Source organism: Danio rerio, chromosome 5 (assembly GCF_052040795.2).
Source record: "Danio rerio strain M-AB ecotype USA chromosome 5, GRCz13ab, whole genome shotgun sequence".
NCBI classification, from domain to species: Eukaryota; Metazoa; Chordata; class Actinopteri; order Cypriniformes; family Danionidae; genus Danio; species Danio rerio.
Window position 1 is genome coordinate 6,441,624 of NC_141025.1, and position 22,377 is coordinate 6,464,000.

General features: G+C 35.4%; 1 protein-coding gene across 18 annotated transcripts in view; it reads right to left on the minus strand.

The window, feature by feature from the left end:
- The window catches only part of tnca (tenascin Ca), a 315,748-nt gene that overhangs the window by 55,366 nt on the left and 238,005 nt on the right, over nucleotides 1–22,377 (minus strand). For 8 of the 18 annotated variants that reach the window (XM_087253034.1, XM_087253038.1, XM_087253037.1 and 5 more), the window contains 4 exons: nucleotides 19,767–20,036; nucleotides 16,841–17,026; nucleotides 16,472–16,561; nucleotides 15,407–15,670 (listed from right to left, as the gene is read on the minus strand). In XM_087253034.1, coding sequence (XP_087109160.1) covers nucleotides 15,407–15,670; nucleotides 16,472–16,561; nucleotides 16,841–17,026; nucleotides 19,767–20,036 — 810 coding nt within the window. Of the gene's footprint in view, nucleotides 1–67; nucleotides 344–4,234; nucleotides 4,610–9,124; nucleotides 9,521–15,406; nucleotides 15,671–16,471; nucleotides 16,562–16,840; nucleotides 17,027–19,766; nucleotides 20,037–22,377 lie in introns of all 18 variants that reach the window. The other 10 variants (XR_015490705.1, XM_087253025.1, XM_087253028.1 and 7 more) reach the window with 2 other exon arrangements.

The following is a 22,377-nucleotide window of genomic DNA, read 5'->3' on the forward strand; positions in this document are numbered from 1 at the left end:
GTGTTATGTCTGAATGCTACAGTGCACTTCTTTTTTCCAAGGGAAACATCCAGCTAAGCATGAGTACCTGTAGCTGCTTCAACGTTGATGGAGCCCAGGATCGAGCCCTGATGCACACCATACAACGTAATCATATAGGACGTGCCAGGACTGAGTCCGGACATCCATAAGTCACGTGCATCGCCCGATACTGAAAGGTTTTGTCTTTCGGGACCTGCAGAATTTGCCACTTCAATCACAAAACTGTCAAAGGCAGGGCCGTCCTCAATGATCCAGGACACATTGAAACTATCCCAAGATACATCAGACACACTCAGACTGCCAATCTGGGGCTTCTGCTCCTCTGACAGACAAAGAAATCACACATGAGTTATTGTCACTGAAATTAATTACATTTGCATAATGAAATTTGCCAGAGCCATCGGCGTAAAAGTAAACGCAGCGGCAATGACAGATAAAATGATGAAGAGATGGAATGAAATGATATGCATAAAGATGTGAGGCACAAAGAGATTATGTTGATTCAAAGAGATCAGATAAAACATTTCTAATGCTTTCATGCCACAATCTCATGGGACATTTCTCGTGAAGGTGCAGGAACAATTCTGCAAGTGTTTTTGTGGCACCAGATGTACTGAGATATCAGGAATTAGCTGAAATAATAAGTAGTGTTTTGGGATAATGTGTAAATGTTCAATATTCACCTCTATCATTCAAATGTTTGGGTTTGGTAAAAACAACTTTCGCTTTCTTAAATATTGTATTGATCCCAGAGGGAAGTGCAATTACCCTGTTAAGTGTTTTTTTTTTTTTGTATGTGAACATTTCTATAAAGCTTCCAAACAAACTCAACTAAACCAAGTAAATAATAAAGCCCACCAAATAAACCAATACTCTAAACAAACAAACAAACAAACAAACAAACTAACTAACTAACTAACTAACTAACTAACTAACTAACTAACTAACTAACTAACTAACTAACTAACTAACTAACTAACTAACTAACTAACTAACTAACTAAACTAACTAACTAACTAACTAACTAACCAAACTTACCATATTAACCCCTCAAGTAAAAAAAAATCTTAACCTCTTTCAAATAACCCCCTCCCAAATAATTAAATAAACCTAAATATACCTCCATAACTAATCAAATAACTCCCTTAAACAAACAAACCCAACTAAACCAACTAACTAAATCCAACCTAACAAGCCAAATTAACTCTAATAAACTCAAACATATCGGAAACTACACAAATAACAATCCCAACTAAAGAAACCCAACTAAACAAATAACCCATGAAATAATAAGTAAAATAATTGATCAGACAAACTTCCCCAAAAAACACAACTAAAATAACCAAACAAGCCCCAATACAATAACCAAATACCCAAAGTCAAATGAACCCAAAGAAACAAACGTAATGTATTTCAACCAGCCCAACTAATATATTCAAAGTACCTCTCCAACCAAATAAACCAAACTAAGCCAAAAACAAAAGAAATAAACCTGCTGTAACTAAACAAATTAAATCAGGCAATAACAGAATAATCCAAACTAAAATATCAAAATAAATGCCATCTAGCTAACTTAACCCCTGAATCTAATAAACCCAAACATATCCAACTAACCAAATAACTAAACAAATAACTCTCAATAACCAAATAATAATAATAATAATAATAATAATAATAATAATTGACTATATAAACTCCCAACAACACAACTAATCAAAACAACCAAACAAATAAATACATTTACAACGTCACTGATTAAATAAACCAACCATACAAACAAATTACCCAAAATTGAAAAAAAATGTCTTTCAACCAAACAAACCAAATGAAAGGACCCCCCTCCCCAACAAATAAACCTTAACAAACCAAATAATCCTGATTAAATAAACCAAAATGAATCAACCAGTGGCATCACCTTAATAAAATAAACAAACATAACACCCATCTATTAAAACAAACAACCAAAAAACAAAAAAACACCCTCCCCCAATAAAATAAACCAAACAATTATACCCAAAGTCAAATGAACACAAACAAACAAAACAAATATCTTACAACCAACCAATCCAACTACGCCAGACAAAGGAACCCTACAACCAAAAAAATCCCAATAGACATTTTATGTGGTGCGGCCCTCCAGGAATTGATTTAAAGACCACTGGTCTATACCAAATAAATCTATCAGACCTAATCATGAAATCGAACTAAACAAACAAAATAAACTCCACCTACCTGGCTAATCGAACCACTGAATCAAACAAACCGTAATATATCCAACTAACCCAGAACCAAATAAACCTAATAAAACAAATAACTTCCCCAGCAAAATAAATTAACCAAATAAACCCAACTAAACTAACCAAATAAACTAAAATCACTCAACTAAAGCATAACCTCAATCAAATAAACCAACTTAACAAACTATTAAAACCAAATAACCCCATAGCCAAATTAACCCAAACAATAAAACCAAATATCTTTCAACTAACCAACCCAACTAAACTAGACAAGGGAAACTTGCAAATAAACCAAACCAATCAGAAAAAAATAAATAAATATCCCTCAACCAAATAAATAGCTAAACAAACCAAATAATCCAACAATTAAACCAACCTAAATCAATCAACTATTGCCACCAACTCAACCAAATTAAACAACCTAACAGCCATTTATTTTAAAAAAGACAAATATATCAACAAATACTCTGCCCCAATCAATTATCCCATATTAAAATAAACCCAAATAGACGCACGTTTTCTAGAGTATAGATATATGGACAAACTCAACAGTTGGGTTGAAAAACGGAATTCAAATTAATTTAAAGAAAATTAACCCAACACTAAAGAATGCGGGGTGAACTTTAACCCAACCTGGGAAAAATATGGACTAATCCAAACAATGGGTTACATTTGGTCCTATAAATGTAATTAAAGTTAACCCAGGAGTTGGCTTAGTCCTTATCACATCCAGAATTGGCATTTTTGAGTGAATGTGGAGTTTGTGCTCATTTGACCCAATTGCTCATTAGGGTCAAAACAACTTAGCATTTTTTCACCACAATCACCTAAACCAACCTAACTACCACCTATTGAAACAAACAAACCAACAAAAAAACAAACAAACAAACAAACAAACAAACCAATATCGCTCCCCAAAAAGTAAACAACCAAATAAACATAGCCAAATAAACTAAAGGAAAAAACAATAATAATAAAAAAGTGAAATTGACCCAAATAGCAAACCAATCCCCGATTATTAACCAAATAAACCAAAGTAAACTAACCAAATAATCTTCCAGTCAAATAAACCGCCAAAAATAAACCAACCAATGCCATCACCTTAATCAAATAAACCTTTTAAAACAAACGAAACAAACAAACAGACAGACAGACAGACAGACAGACAGACAGATAAACAAACAAACAAACTCGACCAATAACCCAACCAAATAATTCTAGTCAAATAAACCAACCAACCATATATTCTTTCAACCAACCCAGCTATGCTAGACAAAGAAACCTTACAACCAAATAAACCCAACCAATCCAAAAAAGAAATACCCTAACAAATTAAATTAACCAACCTAACAGCCATCTTAACTTTTTTTTTTTTTTGCCAATATACCAACAGATACTCTCCCCCAAATCAATCAACCCATATTCAAATAAACCTAAATGGACTTAAGTTTTCTCTAAACACTATCAAGTGTTCAGTTCTTTACATTCTTGCAGAACTGTTCTTACACTCATAAGAATACTGGGCTGTTTAAACCCAAGACTGGGTGAAATATGGACAAACCCAACAGATGGATTGAAACACAAAATTTAAATATAGTTAAAGAAAATTAACCCAACATTGAAAATATGTGGGGTTAATTTGAACCCAAATTGGGTAAAACATGGACCAACCCAAACACTTGGTTAAATTTTGTCCTATTAATTATATTAAAATTAAGCCAGGAGTCGAGTTAGTTCTTATTACGCTTAGAATTGGCGTTTTCTAGAGTGAATGTGGAGTTTGTGCTCATCTGAACCAATGTTGGGTCAAAACAACCCAGCATTTTTTCAGAATGTAAGACCAAGAGATAACATTTAACAGCATTTGAGTAGAAAGGATGATTATTAATGAATAAAGAAACGAATGGCAGCAGTAGTATTGTGAATGTTGCCGTTATGGCAGACGACCGTAGATTCCAAAACGAACGTCCATGTACCTGTCTTGACGAAAACACTGATTGGTTGGGATTTTTCTCCTGCCTTCCTCCCATACAATGTAATTTCATAATTCATATCAGCATTCAATCCTTCTACATGAGCGTGCCTGGCTTCTCCAGACACTTTAATAATGCTGTCTTTAGATGTATTTGACGTCGAGTTTAGCTCAATAATGAAGCTACTGAAGGCTCTTTCTGGAGCCTGCCAGGAGAGCCTCAAACTATTTGCGCCCACTTCAGTGACTTTTAAGTCACTCAGAGGCTCTTCTGCTTTAAAATCCTCTGTTAAAAGAGTGGAGGTAGAGACTGATGGCTGAGCTGCTGAAACTCTTTTGACGGTCAAAGCAACAACATCAGGAGAGGTAGACTTTGGTGCTAGAGGAAAGTATATGTTTAGTGCATGTAAAGTCAGAGATTAAAGACAAGACAGATGTAGACAGGTGCTTTACCTGTAAAAACAAGAGGTTAATAATTCATTGACAAGCTGAGCATTTAAAATAAGACTAAAGGAGTCTCTGGTCATTCATATTGAACTTAAGTGCAATAAAGAGCTAATTCACTAAAATAAAATACAAACAAATTAAAAATAAATAAAATTAAATAAAATATCAAATAAAAAAAATGCAGGTATATACATATAAATTTTTTTAAAATAATTAAAATTATAAAAACCTTTATATAAAAAATTATTAATAAATTAATATAAATCAGATATTTATTTTATACATTTATTATTTGTTTTTTAAATTAACAGTTGGTCAATGGTCATTCATATTAAACTGAGCTGCAATAAACGGCAAATTCACTAAAATAAAATAAAGTAAAATAAAATAAAATAAAATTAAATTAAATTAAATTAAATTAAATTAAATTAAATTAAATTAAATTAAATTAAATTAAATTAAATTAAATTAAATTAAATTAAATTAAATAAATAAGTAAACTAAAATGTCAAGTAAACAATTTCTGTCATGTATATAGTCATATAAAACATTTAAAAAATGTTTATATAAAATTAAATGCATACAAATTTTTGTAAGTAATTAGTAAAAATTAAAAGAAAAAAAATGGCTTTATGTTGATACTGGTGGACTTATATAAGCCAAAAAAAAAGAAGAAAAAAAATTCAATCGTTCATTTTAGTTTTTTTTTTTTTTTGCATTGTGGCATTCCAACTAAAAGTACAGCAATGACACTATTTTTTTCAGTTTCTCTATGTAACTGAAGATTTCATTGCATGCAAAGCTTCACTCGAACCTTAATTCTCATGCACATGATGGTACAGCAGCATTTCTACATGCATGCATTTAAAAACATCCGTCATTAATGGCTGTGAAGAGCCATTAATTAATGAAGTTTCCAAGTAGTCCACCATAGTGGAAGTACAAGGGACGCTTCAGACCGATGAGATGTTTAGAATTAAACATGCATGAGGTCAGTTCCGAAGTGACAAATATTCAGTAATAGTTGATGTTGTAATGTATTTTCTGCACACAGTTTAGTTTGTTATTGAGTTTTTAGCAAACACTTTTTGGGCTGGGTGATAAACAGAGTATTTACAGTGCATAATAATAACTTTTTGCAAAATGATAACTTTCAAAATCAAGAACATGAAACATAAAACGGCATTAGCATTCAATGCCTCAAATATTAATAAAACAATACATATACAATAATAATAATAGTAATAAAAATGATAATAACAAACAGTAATAATAATAATACTTATTATAGTAGTAATAATAATAATAATAATAAGAATAATAATAGTATAAGTGATGATTGTGATTTTAGTTCATCAATATTAAATTTATACAACTATACAAAATATATTTTAAACATATATTTAAAAGAATTTTAAAATGGAGTTGCTGAATTATATTTCAACAAAATCACCTGTAACATCAAGAGAAAATATTTATGTTAAAGTCTAAAATATTAAAAACAAAATGACATACTTTTTAGATGCAATTTTGAAATCTTTATGAACGTGTCAATGTTTTCATTTTCAAACCTTTTTGTAAATATGGCAACATTGCGCTCTACTGACACTTTATGAAAAAAATCTCTGACAGAGACTCCTCCCTCTCCCCATTAGCCAATCACTGTGCATACACCATAGCACCCCGCCTTCACTCACGGCTTACAACTTCTTTAAAAAAGTTAATTTTAGCAGCTGTGTGAAGAGGTTTTAAGAGAAAACTCTCAGTTAAAAACTTGTACTGCACTTTACAGTAGCAGAACTCAGTGCTACAATAAAATGTTTTGTGAATATGGGCACAGATCATCATCATCATTTTTAGTATTAATTTAATATTTTATTTGCTGTATCACCCAGCTCAAACATGCATCAGTATCCTGCTCAATGTTGGGTAAGGTTACTCTTAAAAGAAATAAATTATAACTCTAAGTTACTTTTCTTAAAATTATGCAAATAATATGCATTCAATTTATAAAAGTAACTGTTTAATAAAACTATAACAGCTTTCTTATTACATAAATATAATAATATTAATAATAATAATAATAATAATAATAATAAGAAACTTAATAATAAATTAATTAATTAATTAATTAATTAATTAATTAATTAATTAATAAATAAATAAATAAATAAATAAATAAATAAATAAATAAATAAATAAATAAATAAATAAATAAATAAATAAATTAATTAATTAATTAATTAATCAATTAATTAATTAATCAATCAATCAATAAATAAATAAATAAATAAATTAATTAATTAATTAATCAATTAATTAATTAATCAATCAATCAATAAATAAATAAATAAATAAATAAATAAATAAAATTTATAAATTTAAATAAAATTAATTAATTAAACAAACAGATAAAAACAAACAAACAAACAAACAAACAAACAAACAAACAAACAAACAAACAAAATAAATAGAGATTAGAGCAAAGATTAATCGCAATTAAAAGCATCCAAAATAAACATTTGTTTTGACAATATATGTGTGTGTATTAAATATATTTATTATGCATACGATACACACGCATACAAAGAATCAAAACTATACAAAACAATTTTTTTACAAAGGTATTCAAATTTAGATACAATTTGTATCATAAACATGAAAATAAACACTTTCTCAAATATATGCATACATGTGTGTATTTATATATACATAATATATTATAAATAAACAAAGTACACACACATATATGATGTAATTTATTTTGGATGTGATTAATCACAATAGATTTTATATATATATATATATATATATATATATATATATATATATATAAAGGGTGTAACGATACACGTATTCGTATTGAACCGTTCGGTATTAGACTTTCGGTTTGGTACGCATTGCAAACCGAACGATTCCGATTCAGACTAATATCTAAAAAGATAAAAGAGATCAAGTACAAAATATAATGTTGTCAGCGCAACAACACTGAACATGGCATCCCAAATGACGTGGCAGACAACATGCTGCCTTCCCCGCTGTCATGTTAAACATCTCTTTTTTTTATAAGAAGCTTTTTGGTTTTGATTATAAAGAAGGATTTGTTTTATTTGCTGCTAAGCAGAAACCCCAGACGTATAGCTCTATCACTGATTAAAGTAGAGGAAAACAAAACAGGATCATACTTTTATGATGTTAGTTTTAATACATTAAAAAATTTAAATTAGAGAAATCCTCTGGCTTTTTTCTTTTATTGCTGTGTCAAAAACACACCGAACCGTGAAACCACTGTGTCGTATCGAACCGAACCGTGATTTTTGTGAACCGCTACACCCCTAATATAAATTGCAACTAAATGTGTTTTTGAACTGTCTTTTTATTAAAGTATTTATAAACATAGTAAACACATAACATTTACTTACAATGTTTAAATTCACAAAAATAAACAAATAAATAAAAAAATTATAATATATAAATTATAATAATAAATAATAGTGAAAGCTTTCAAAAGATAATACATTACTTAAAAGATTGTAACATTACATTTAAAAGTAACTTTACCCAACATTGATTCTGATGCATAATATCATGCATGTCCATATACAGTAGTCACGTTTGAAGCGAATCAAAACCATTCATCAAAGTTGTCCTAAAACTATTCAACAACCATTCTTGTCTCAGGACAATTTTAAAAAACCTTTTTGATCCCCTTCAAATGTCGACTACTCTATGCTCTACCATATGATTTATGGGAGCTGTTCTCATATTTCATGCAAAGTTCGTAAATTAAACCTACAGTATAAACCCTAAACGTTTCACAAGAGTGTCAATAACAACCCAGGCTAATTCTGATTACATACCCCTATATACATTTCTGGAGAGCGCCTAATACATCCCAGGATCTACGTTTTTTTTTGCAGTTTTGATTTTCGCTAATCCACCGGAGACCGCTGTGTGTGCTTTTTGAGATCTTATAGTTCTGTCATGAGTGCCATTTGCGCCTGCTGTTCTCACGTATATCCACCAGAGACTACTGTAGACTGACTGACAGACTGAACCCACCGCCTTCCCTAAACCCAACCGATAGTGTTTTAAAAGGCACCGATTGACCAGCACACACCCACTTCCCTAGACCCAACCTACAGTGTTTTCAAAAGCAATCCAGAAAAAGAAAAGCCCTCACGGCAGTCTGATTTTTACCATGCTTTCAGATTTGACCACATTTGCACCCTGTTTTTTACTTGTTTATTTTATTTTTTCTTAGTTGCTTTCTGGAACTGTTCTTCGCCAGACTCGAACCTCATCGTCGTGGTCAACTCTGCTCTGCATCTCAAATCCTTATAATACATAATGGGTAGAAATGTATATAGGGCTACATTTTCAGAATGAGCCTATGTAGGTTACTAAATAAAATCAGATGGCTCCAAACCCAAAAGAAAGCTGATACCTGTAACTGCAACTGCTTCTAGTAGCGAAGACCTTTGGTTATTGGATAATCCATAAAGCCTTACTTGGAACTCAGTGGAAGATTTTAGGCCACGGATTTTAGTGTCATTCACCTTTCCATTGAGGTGAACCTCCTCCTTCCACATCCCTGAGAAATCTGTAACTTCTACAGTGAAACTATCAAAGCCACTGAGCTTATTTGAGTCCCACATGAGATCGAATCCATGGGACGAGACATTAGATATGGTAAAAGAGCCTCCAATAGGATCCTCCAATCCGCTCCCAGAGAACGGCGTTTCTGAGTTCTCCAGAGACACAAAGCTAATGATATTGTCGTCTGCGCCTTTGGCTGAACCGAACTCAGGAAAAGCGTTCGCTAGATAAAACGTGAAAGATGCTACAGGGAAGAGACAAGAACACATGAAACTGGGGAACTACTCAAGCAAATCTCTTTACCAAATGTGGATAAATATAATATTAATATTAATGAAAAAGCTCAACTATTTTCTGTGAATGTGCGAGTTTGGATTGATTAGCAGCTTTAGGTGAACAATCAGAAGCGAAGTGACAATTGGAATGTTGGCGTTATGACAGGTGATCGTAGTTTCGAAAACCTTGTCCGTGTATCGTGTTCCTGACGTAAACACTGATTGGTTGTAAAATAATTTGTCCTAAAAATAACAAATGAAATGTTATTTTTTTCCCTAAAAGGGGAGCAGACACTTTGGATATTAACAGTACAAAAAAAAAAAAAAAAAAAAAAAAAAAAAAATATATATATATATATATATATATATATATATATATATATATATATATATGAATATATATATATATATAATTATATTATATTAAAATATATATTGTATTTTATACATTATATTATTAGATTGTCATAGTAATTGTATAATTATAGGTGGGCATAGATACATTTTTTAATCTAGATCAATCTCTCTATAATCTTTTAATTAATCTAGATATAAATATCTCATGTGAATTCTGCCGAAGGCATTCAGAATATGTGTGCTACCTGAATAATGACGTCTTTGTAAGTAAGTCTTTCTCAAGCCAGGTTTCTCCAGCCAGGTGGCGCATTAGACAAGCGGCTTATCTCCGGTTTCCAAAATGCATCACAAACTGCTTGAGAAACTGTTCTACTATGATAATTGGTAATGAAAATAAATGATGTTCAATAAGACGTACTTGTGTTAACTAACTGTTTATTCAATTAAACATGAATTTCGAGCTGTAGGCCTACATAAGCTCCAAACAGCGATTTTTTTAAAAACTGACCTAAACAGAAACGGAATTAAGACATGGAGTATGCATATATTAGCAGGATTATTGAAGTAAACTGCGATCAAACTATTACAGTCACTTTTTGCCATATTTTCCGACAAGATCCACACATGCGGCTGTCAGTAGAGGACCTTGGGTGCACGCACGCACGTTGCGAGAGGCAGTTTTTCTTTCCATTTGGCGTGTGTTTGTTGTTGTTGTTGTGAGTGTACACAACAAAAAGTAGACACATAACAGATTGGGATGATGTATTGATCTTATCTGTATAATTGAAAGTGTAATTTAAAGTTCATTTCAGCAGTTTGACGACACCACAGGTCAAAACACGTATACGCGGTCTTCGACCCCAGAGAGTTAAGATCATGAGTTTGGAGTGATTAGCAGATATAGGTTAACAATTGCAAGCTTTCCAATATAAAGTGACAAACAAAGAACCATAATAGAACATCAGACATGATTATTAACCCAGTAATAATAATAATAATAATAATAATAATAATAATAATAGTAATAATAATAATAATAATAATAATTCCTTACATTTATATAGCGCTTTTCTGGGCACTCAAAGCGCTTTACACATAGAGGGGAATCTCCTCATCCACCACCATTGTGCAGCATCCACCTGGATGATGCGACGGCAGCCATTTCGTGCCAGAACACACACCACACACCAGCTGATTGGTGGAGAGGAGACAGAGTGATGAAGCCAATTATGATTTGGGTATGGTTAGGAGGCCATGATGGACAGAGGCCAGTGGGTAAATTTGGCCAGGCAGCCCTGCTTAGCTTCAGTGGGCGACCGTGTGAGATTTGCAGAGAGCTTGCTGCCAGCTAGCATTCTACACTATTGGATATTCATAGTAGAATTAGTTTTTCAATAACAAAATCAAACAACTCAGAGGTCAAATTTAACTATTATAATTAATAAAATACTTTAAAAGGAAATTTGTGTTATTATTTATTTGTATTTCAATTACAGTATTTATGCTTTTTAAGTGCAATTGCATGCTTGTCAGTTGAATTTGCGGGAAAAACCAGCCTGATCTCACGAGAAAACATAAGTATTTTACGTTTTGCCAGTTTAGAGTTCAGTCGTACGAAATGGTACGATTTTAAAAAGGAGGCGTGGCACCTAACCCCACCCCTAACAACAACCGTCATTGGGGGATAAGCAAATTGTACTAAATGGTACGAATTAGATCGTACGAATTCATACGAATTAGCCACTAAATGAAAAAGTTACGAATTGCTGTGAGATTGTGTTGGAAAAACGCACCTAAATTTTGTGTTTTTTTAAAAATGTTTTTCAGTATATATTGTATCGACTATTTCTTTGAAGAGGAATGTGTCTTGTCAGACCCTTGTATACCAATTTTTTCTTTTTAAATAAAAAATAATCCAAAATGTGCCAGAACACTAAAAGCATTCTTAAAAGTACACAAGAAGCCTTATTCCTTCTGTGATTCACCTACAGCTGCTAATGAATCAAAAGTCTCAGACAATCCCATAAAATACCTTACTTTTATATAGAATTATTATTTTTGGCACACTAAAAGTAACTCATTCAATATGGAGCACAATTTGTGCCAAAAGTTTACCAGGAAATCCAATATTTTGTAAACAAACAGGATTTGCTTCTGCTTTGAAAAATCCACATGGATCCACTAGAGCTGCGTCTCAAATGGCACACTATACACTATGCGCTCATGCACGATGTACTTAAGCACTTACAAACTCAACAGCATAGTACATGTATGCAGTGTCGTCCCAAATGGAGCACTTAATGTTTTTTATACTAAGCGGAAATTCAAACCGTTTCCCAGATGACGTTTGACGGTTGCCAAATCAGTGAAATAAATAACCAAACTATCAAATAATACCTGCTATGAGTACAACTGCATTTCCCCATCGGGTGGCGCTATAATCACTCTCGTAGGAGAATTTACTTTTACCATCCAAAATAAATAAAGTTATCCAACATGTGCGTCTGATCGCTCCGCCCCCTTCGCTACGTAAGCAAACCTGCGGTCGTTGAGTGCGTGAAGTGTCCATCATTACACACTTCATTTTAGCGGCTGAATGAGAGCATCATCCGGGTAATTAAAGTGCACTTATCAATGTGAACACACTACTACAATTTATACTACAAAATGGCGTAGAATAGTCCATAAGTATGCGATTTGGGACGCAGCATAGATTTAGTGTTTGCTCAAGGGTTGCATGCAGCTACATGTAGATGGATTGTATTTGTCCATAAAATACCATTGATATTTTTTAACACCACTTGGTTTTTGCTCAAACTCACTTTTTATTTTCACTATTTATTTTCTTTTATTTTTATTTTTTTATTTTTTATTTTTTAAGTGTTTCTGTTTGTTATGAGAGTTGAACTGTTCTTTGCAAAGCAGCTTGTGTTTGTTTTGCGAAATATAGGATTTATTTATTTTTTTATAAAATATTGGCACAAAATTCACTCCACATGTCAACTGCATTCTGAGACATTTGTGTTTGCTTCACTCTTGTGGATAGATAACAGTACGTCTCAGTCCTAAAACCCGATGAGTCTAGATTAATATTTGGGGGGGAAAACACAAACGAAATTATTTACAATTGCCATAAAAAACACCACGTCTGTTGTCCACACCTGAAAACAAAAGAACGGCATTATCATATTGATAGTTTTCAGGTGACGTCCCAACATTAAAGAGACCACCTTGCTGACGGGCAAAACATTACTATCTCTTGCTGACCGGCAAGTCATGGGTTGAGTAATTTCTCTTTATTTTACCCCCAAATGGTGATAATTGTTGTGTGATAAGATATAGCTTTACTAATTGACACGAGATATGACATTACTCTGCTTCTACAGACTTATTTTCCATAGACATAATATAGATTTGTGCTATATATAGAATGTTAGTGGGGCGGCATGGTGGCTCAGTGGTTAGCACTGTCGCCTCACAGAAAGAAGGTTGCTGGTTTGAGTCCCGGCTGGGACAGTTAGCATTTCTGTGTGGAGTTTGCATCTTCTCCTGGTGTTGGCGTGGGTTTCCTCCGGGTGCCCTGGTTTCCGCCCCCAGAGTCCAAACACATGTACTTTAGGTGAATTGAAGAAACTAAATTGGCCGTAGCGTACGAGTGTGAATAAGTGTGTATGGATGTTTCCCAGTACTGGGTTGCAGCTGAAAGGGCATCCGCTGTGTAAAATATATTGTAGATAAGTTGGTGGTTCAATCCACTGTGGAGACCCCTGCTTAATAAAAAAACTAAGCCGAAGAAAAATGAATGAATTAATGAATGTTAGCAATGAGTCATAACAACCTGTGGTGCATATAACTGTCAGTGCATTTGTATGCTTTTCATACGGTTTCTATTCTAATTAGCAGGTTATGTGTGGTTAAAGCATAAACTGAAATGCAAAGTCCAAGTTTAAATAGCATTAGTAAACAGCAAATTGATTTTTCCGACCAGCAAATATTCATCTAAGCAAAACAAAGTACCACTAAATATACAGGGTGGGCCATTTATATGGATACACCTTAATAAAATGGGAATGGTTGGTGATATTAACGTCCTGTTTGTGGCACATTAGTATATGTGAAGGGGCAAACTTTTCAAGATGGGTGGTGACCATGGTGGCCATTTTGAAGTCGGCCATCTTGGATCCAACTTTTGTTTTTTTCAATAGGAAGAGGGTCATTAGACATGTCAAACTTATTAGGAATTTCATCAGGAAAACAATGGCGTGCTTGGTTTTAACGTAACTGTATTCGTTCATGAGTTATTTACAAATTTCTGACTACTAATAAAATGTTTTCAATGTGCTGCCCACTTTTCACACACTGATAGCAACACCGCAGGAGAAATGCCAGCACAGGCTTCCAGTATCCGTAGTATCTGTAGTTTCAGATGCTGCACATCTTGTGTCTACATTTTTATTCTGACAGTTTTTTTCTGTTTTTTTTCCCCGTTAATTTTCTGACAACTCTAATCATTTTTTTAAATGTTTTTTCTTCTTCTTTTTTTTTTAACAGTGTATTTTAATTGCGGCTCTAAAATATTTTATTTTAAATATCTGGGTGAAAAGCAACAACTTCTTTGTCCATCAAACACAATATATTTTAGGTTAAGAAACTTTAAAAAAATGTTGGAGTAGTAAACATGTCAGGCTAAATAATTCAAGGAAATCATTGACAGAAAATCTTTGCGGGTTTTAAAACCTTGATTTTTTTTCCAAACCGTGGTAAACCCTGAAACTGGCAAAATGCTGGGTCCCACACAATAGATTTGTATTGGAACAACATGAAGGAATTAGGTTAACTTATTAGTTTTGACAAGTTTAAGTTGATTTAACATAAAACAATTAAGTTACCCCCCCAAAAAACCTCAAGAATTGTGTTGTTTCAGCTTATTGTACACAAGTATTTTGATTGAACAGCAAAAGTAATTTTTTTTTAGTGTAGCCGCCATTACAGCTCATTAAATTTTTTGCTCACCAGGTCAACGCACATGTCATCATTCATTCATTTTCTTATCGGCTTAGTCCCTTTATTAATCCGGGGTCGCCACAGCGGAATGAACCGCCAATTTATCCAGCAAGTTTTTACGCAGCGGATGTCCCACACACACACACACACACACACACACACACACACACACACACACACACACACACACACACACACACACACACACACAAACTCATACACTACGGACAATTTAGCCTACTCAATTCACCCGTACCGCATGTCTTTGGACTGTTGGGAAAACCAGAGCACCCGGAGGAAACCCACGCGAATGCAGGGAGAACATGCAAACTCCACACTGAAACAACAAATGAGCCGAGGCTCAAACCAGCAACCGAGCTGCCTTCTAGCTGTGAGGCGACAGCACTACCTACTGCGCCACTGCTTCGCCAACGCACACGTCAGGTGACTGAAAACTATCAATTGCATCAATAATAGTAAATATCTGTGCTCACCTGTGGATGCGGTGACGGTAGCAGGAGCGCTTCTTCTGTGTCCACGTTCAGCCACCAGGGTCACTGTGTAGCTCATGCCAGGCATCAGGCCGCTCAGTGTGGAGGTGCTCGCACTGGCTGGCAACTCGATTTCCTCCCGCCGCCCTTCCACAGACACATACGCCAGCCTGTAGGTGGAGATCTTGGCCCTCGGCCTCTTCCAGACCAGATCCACGCTGGTTTCAGTGGAGCTCTGAACTTCCAAGTCTCGAGGAGGATCCAGATCTGCAAAAATGACAGGACAAAAGAGGAGTTTGTGCCAGGAAACTGCTGCCAGATAATTGTCATTCAAGAAAATGGAACTCATAAGACACCAGACCAAGGGTGCAGATCTGCTCATGACATTGGTGGGGACATACATCCCTATAGCGCATGCATAGAACAGCACAAATTCTCTTTCCTGCTTTAAAAACATGAATAAAGTACTTAATAACAATTATTGTAACACGTCACATGCTGCAAAAGTCAATTTACATGATTGTACTGCAATATGGCAGTAAATTTTGATTTAACCCTTTCTGCATGTATAGGTTACTAAGGGTTGACAGAGCATTATTTTATTTTGAAGGTGATTAAATTATTGGTGGGGACATCTCAGCTATTGCTGGGCATTGGTGGGCAAGGCAAGGCAAGTTTATTTGTATAGCACATTTCATCCACAGTGGCAATTCAAAGTGCTTTACATAAACAGGAATAAAAGAGACACGTATAAGAAAAATAAAAACAAATAATAAAGATGATAAAAAAAGCAGATTAAAATGTGTTCAAACAGGTTATAAAAGAATGAAAAAAATAAATAAATAAATAATATTGCGATCTGTCGGACGCAGCACAGTGCTCATTCATTAAAGTCACAGCTAAACAGATGTGTTTTCAGTCTTGCTTTTCCAGCAGCAGGGGGCGCTGTTAGTAGCTGAAGGTGGATTTACTCTGCTTTGACTGAACTCTTGAAATTTCTGGTTTATATTTACAGAGTGATCTGTTAGGTTTGTATCTTTATCTGATATTAAAGCGAGGTTATCTCACCGGTGAGTGCATTTGTGGTTGCTGGTTCACTTTCTCTTTCATTCTGCACGGCTGTGACTCCAATCCCATACTCCGTTCCAGGCTTTAAGCCTACAGCACACAAAAATGTGTTAGTCCAGCAGATGAAATGTGAAACTGATGTATTTTCAAGCTGTGAATGAGTGGAAACTATTACTAAATCTCCATTTTCACTTCCTTAATGAATGCATTGTAAGCATAAACTCACTTAATGTTTATAATCTTTTCAGAAAACTGAATAGTTTACTGCAAGTAAAGCAAATGCATGTCAATTTTAAGAAAGAAAACTATTTATTTTATCAAGTAAATAAAGTGCTACACAGCTCTTAATGTTTCTCTTGGTAACATCACCTGTAATTGTGGCCCAAGTTGTGTCTCCTGCTTTTTTAGGGAACATGTCTTCTCCATGAGCACCTCCTGCTATTGGGCCGTATTTGATGCGGTATCCATCAATGGACGAGCGGCTGTTTTTCCACTCCAGCGTGATGCTGCTGTCAGTCTGATCCACAGCTCTGAGCTCACTGGGAGCATCCAGGCCTGACAAACACACAAATACATTATTTAACATCATCTTTTGTTTTTTTTTTGGCTTTACTGGAGCATAAACATACTATATTATGTCTATAGAGATTTAGGAATGTAAGTTCAGAGACTTGGTTCTTTGAAAAAGTAAATAATTTCATTGCTTTTAAATGTATGCTTTATACATTTACAATACATTTACATTTAGTCATTTAGCAGACGCTTTTATCCAAAGCGACTTACAAATGAGGACGAGGAAGCAATTTACACAACTATAAGAGCAACAATGAATAAGTGCTATATGCAAGTTTCAGGTATGTAAAGTGTAAGAAGCAAAACATTAGTAATTTATTTTTTCTGTAGTACAGTTAGCGGTGGAGCCAGAGAGGCAATTGCAGATTAGGAAGTGAAGTGGAGACTAAATAGTTGAGTTTTTAGTTGTTTCTTGAAGACAGCGAGTGACTCTGCCGTTCTGATGCAGTTAGGGAGTTCATTCCACCAACTGGGCAGATTGAATGCAAGAGTTCGTGAAAGTGATTTCTTCCCTCTTTGGAATGGAACCACGAGGCGACGTTCATTCACAGAACGCAAGTTTCTGGAGGGCACATAGATCTGCAGAAGTGAGAGCAGATAAGAAGAAGCAAAGCCAGAAGTCGCTTTGTAAGCAAACATCAGAGCTTTGAATTTGATGCGAGCAGCAACTGGCAGCCAGTGCAAACGGATGAGCAGCGAAGTGACATGTGCTCTTTTAGGTTCATTAAAGACCACTCGTGCTGCTGCGTTCTGAAGCAGCTGAAGAGGTTTGATAGAGTTAGCTGGAAGCCCGGCTAGTAGAGAGTTGCAATACTCCAGTCTGGAGAGAACAAGAGCTTGAACAAGGAGTTGAGCTGCATGTTTAGATAGGAAGGGTCGGACCTTTCTGATGTTAAAGAGTGCGAATCTGCAAGAATGAGCAGTTCTAGAAAAGTGGTCAGTGAAAATACGCCACAGCCATATCACCCTGCAGCTCAAGACCGGTTACTCACTGAAGCTAAGCAGGGCTGAGCCTGGTCAGTACCTGGATGGGAGACCACTAGGGAACACTAGGTTGCTGTTGGAAGTGGTGTTAGTGAGGCCGGCAGGGGGCGCTCAACCTGTGGTCTGTGTAAGCCCTAATGCCCCAGTAAAAATAAAGGGGACTTTACACTGTCAGTGAGCGCCGTCTTTCGGATGAGACGCTAAACCGAGGTCCTGACTCTCTGTGGTCATTAAAAATCCCATGGAACTTCTTGTGAAAGAGCAGGGGTGTAACCCCGGTGTCCTGGCCAAAGTCCCTCTATTAGCCCTTACGATCATGGCCTCCCAATCATCCCCTTCCCTCGAATTGGCTCTATCACTGTCTCTCCACTTCACCAATAGTTGGTGTGTGGTGAGCGCACTGGCGCTGTTGTCCTGTGGCTGCCGTCGCATCATCCAAGTGGATGCTGCATACTGGTGGTGGTGTGGAGAGACCCCCCTCATGATTGTGAAGCGCTTTGGGTGTATGGCCATACACAATAAATGCGCTATATAAATACACATTACATTACATTTACATTACAAGTTTAGTTGGTCATCAAACTTTCTGAAACTTGGTGTCAGAATGTCTGTTTTGTTTTGTGTGATTAGGCCCATTGCCAATTTATCTAGTGGTTTTTACATAATCTGGGTTGCCAAACTGCAAAAAAAATAATATTCTAAGGCATGTTATTCCCAAATAATGACAACCCAGGCTCATTCTGAAAACGTACCGCTATTTTCATTTCTGGAGAGCGCCAAATACGTGCCCAGGATGTTTTTTTTGTTCTGTTTTTGTTTTCATGAATCCACCAGAGGCCGCTGTGTATGCTTTTTGAGATCTCAAATGTCTCTAACGAGTGCCATTTGTGCCTGTTGTTCTCACATTAATTCACCAAAGGTCACTGTCGACTGACTGACTGACTGGCTGACTGACTGATCGACTGACCCACCTTCCTCCTACCCTAAACCCAACCAATAGTGTTTTCAAAAGACCGATAGACCCGTCCACCCTCCCTAAACCTTCCCTAAATGCAATCCAGAGAAAAGATAAGCCTTCGCAAGTCACTTCAGGAAGAAGCGTGAATTCATTTAGCTAAACTGCGACATGGTCATCTTCTGGAAATATCACCAACGATCCCATTAGGTAATGTTTTTCCCTGTCTCTCTGTTTAAAATTGTTGGTAAAGCACTCAACAAATACTTTTTCCTCCACATCCCATTATGCACAGCGCATCAGACTACAGCAGCTGGATTAGTCCAAAAAGGCACAGTACTTTTTGCGTTTGGGTCTGTTCTAGTTTGGGTCTTGTTCTCACCTCAAACAAACCACTCCAGGGTTTGTTTGAAAGCATACTGAGACTACCTCAAGGAGGACTTGGTAGACTTTTTTGGTCCGCTTTTAGGGTCACTCGAGTGTGATTGCTACAATCACAACTGCCCAAATGATCCGCACCAAGGGGGAAAACGAACTCAAGTGCGAAAGTATGAAAACACCCTTTGGTCAATGGCACAGTGTATTTAAGTTCTTCAAAATAGAAACAATGCGCTTTAACACACCTCCTTTTTAGACCAGCAAACCCAAGTCTATAAATTGGCAAATCACACAAAACACGCCTTGCGCCTTATTGTTCCGGGTTCATGATAGCACCCTTTAGGTGTATATTGTGTCAATTGGGATGAAGCTAAGCCTCTTGTTGAGTTCAGAGAATGCTCGTACCGGTGGTGAAGCTCTCTATGATGGGATCACTGGTCACGTCTCCTCTCTGTGAACTCAGGGCGACTCTGTATTCAGTGTCTGGTTTCAGGTCTTCCAGGCTGTACTGTGTCTCTGAGGCAGAGAGCTCAACATCACGGTGGATTAAAGGATCTGTGCTCGGCCCATACGAAACCTTAAACCCGTCCACCGGAGCCAAGGGTTTGGACCAGGAGATCACCGCCGATCGGTCAGTCACATCGGCAACTTCGATTTGAGCCGGAGAATCGATTCCTACAAGAACAGGAGGATAAATGTGCTTATAGTCATTGTGCAAGGCAAGTTTATTTCTATAGCACATTTTATACATAATGGTAATTCAAAGTGCTTTACCTAAACATAAATATAAGAAACAAGAAAATATAAAAACAAGAAATAAAATGATTAAAAACAGGTTAAAATGTGTTAAAAGAGGTTTTAAAGGAATGAAAAAGAGGCATAATAGCGTGATCTGTGGAACATAGCACAGTGCTCATTCAGTAAAGGCACAGCTAAACAGATGTGTTTTCAGTCTTGATGTGAGCGTGCCTAATGTTGGAGCACATCTGATCATTTCTGGAAACTGACTCCAGTAGCGAGGGCACTGTTAGTGGCTGAAGGCCGATTCACCCTGCTTTGACTGAACTCCTAGGTCATTGAGGTCCTAGGCCATTTAGTGATTTATAGACAAGTAGTAATACTTTAAAGTCTATTCTAAGTGTAACTGGGAGCCAGTGTAAAGACCTGAGGACAGATGTGATGTGCTCTAATTTCCTGGTTCTGGTCAGAATCCTGGCCGCAGCGTTCTGAATAGCTGCAACTGTCTGACTGTCTTTTTAGGAAGGCCGGTGATGAGTCCATTTACAGTAATCCACACTACTGCTGATAAAATCATGAACAAGTTTCTCTGAGTCCTCACTGGAAACAAAGCATCTAATTCTAATGTTTTTGAGGTGATGGTATGCTGATTTATTAACTGCTTTGACATGATTACTGAAACTCCAGACTCCACAGTCACACCAAGATTCTTGACCTTATTTTTTGTTGTTTGACCCCTACGGCCAAGGTACAACTCAGTGATCAGTTAAATCCTATTCTCTTGGTCTTTGTTATGCTTTGAAAATACATACAAATTACATAAATAATTAAAGTTAAATTATTTCAAGAAAATATTACAGTAGATACAATTGAAGTCAGAATTATTAGCTCTCCTGTGGCTTATACAGACAAAAACAGAAACATAAAGCGTGTATTTTTCTTGAAAAAAAAAAAAAATCTTTTTGGAACAATTTTCAATTGCTTTAATTTTTACCTTAATTTTAATGTATCCTTTGTTGGTCAGTTATCTATAAACAAGGATAACGAATAACATTTGAGGTGATGTGCTTCATACAATTCCTCTATATGCGCCAAGAAATGAATTGCCATGAGATAGTGTTGGTTTGTTAAATAAAATAATTATCTAGCCTAAGTATAACAAAAGCAAAATGTTTACCGATCCAGAGAAGCCTATATTAAACTGTTTTCACTATTAATTACAAATTTGAATAAGCAGAAAAAGCTTTTGCAATGAATTCGCACCACTGAACACCATGTTCCCAGATTACCTCGGAAAAACAAACTCTGTTGGAAGGATGAGAGAACTTAGAAACTCATCATGAGAATGGGGATGTCTGCATATTTGTGCCAGATTTCAGACAAAATTGCTTTAAACACCTTAATATTTTGGAAAAGTTAGTTAAAGTTCGCATAACCAATGACTGATCTTATCCACCCGTGACCAACTCATAAGTAAATATGCAGCCTATTTTTGACTACATGACCAGCACATTAAAAGCAGCACCCGCTGATATAACAGAAATTGTGTATTGCACAGTGTCACCCACAAGACGGAGCTCGTCGTGAAGAAAGAGAAGAAAATTAAACATGCTAGACTTTCTGCGATGGTGTCATGAGGCCTTGCAGGCATGACATCGGTTGTCATGAACTATGCCACATTACATGAGAAGAAAAGATTAAATCTTGTGTCACGATGCCCAATTGTTGGTTAAGAATCCCCACGACATCCTATATGTCAAGGAAATCGTGCCGAAATCATGACAAATTTGTGATTTGACCGGGGCTTAAAAGCTCCCTCCCAGTAAAAAAAGGCCCAGTATTTGCAGAATTATTGGATTTAGTGGGCAAGACTTTCATTTAAAGTGACGTAGTTACACACTCCATGCACTTACTATAGTAATAATAATAAATTGTACATAATTACATGTAACTAACTCTAAAACTAACACAAATTTTACCCCCAACTATATAATAGTATATATGTAGTAAGCATGTAGTTATAAATTAATATTACTCTGTAGCTACATTAATAGTTATACTCTAACTATCACCTTAAAATAAAGTATAACCATTTAGTGTTACAGATTTTTCAATTTAATAACTTCAGAATATGCAAAAAAAAAAAAAAAAAAACTGTTCGTCACCTATAAGGTTCTATCTGAAATTTGTTTGTCAAAATTAAGTTATTGACATTTTCTTATTAAATGACACCTTATTTACATTATGGGATGTTTTTTCTAAGTTGTTTACATTTTAA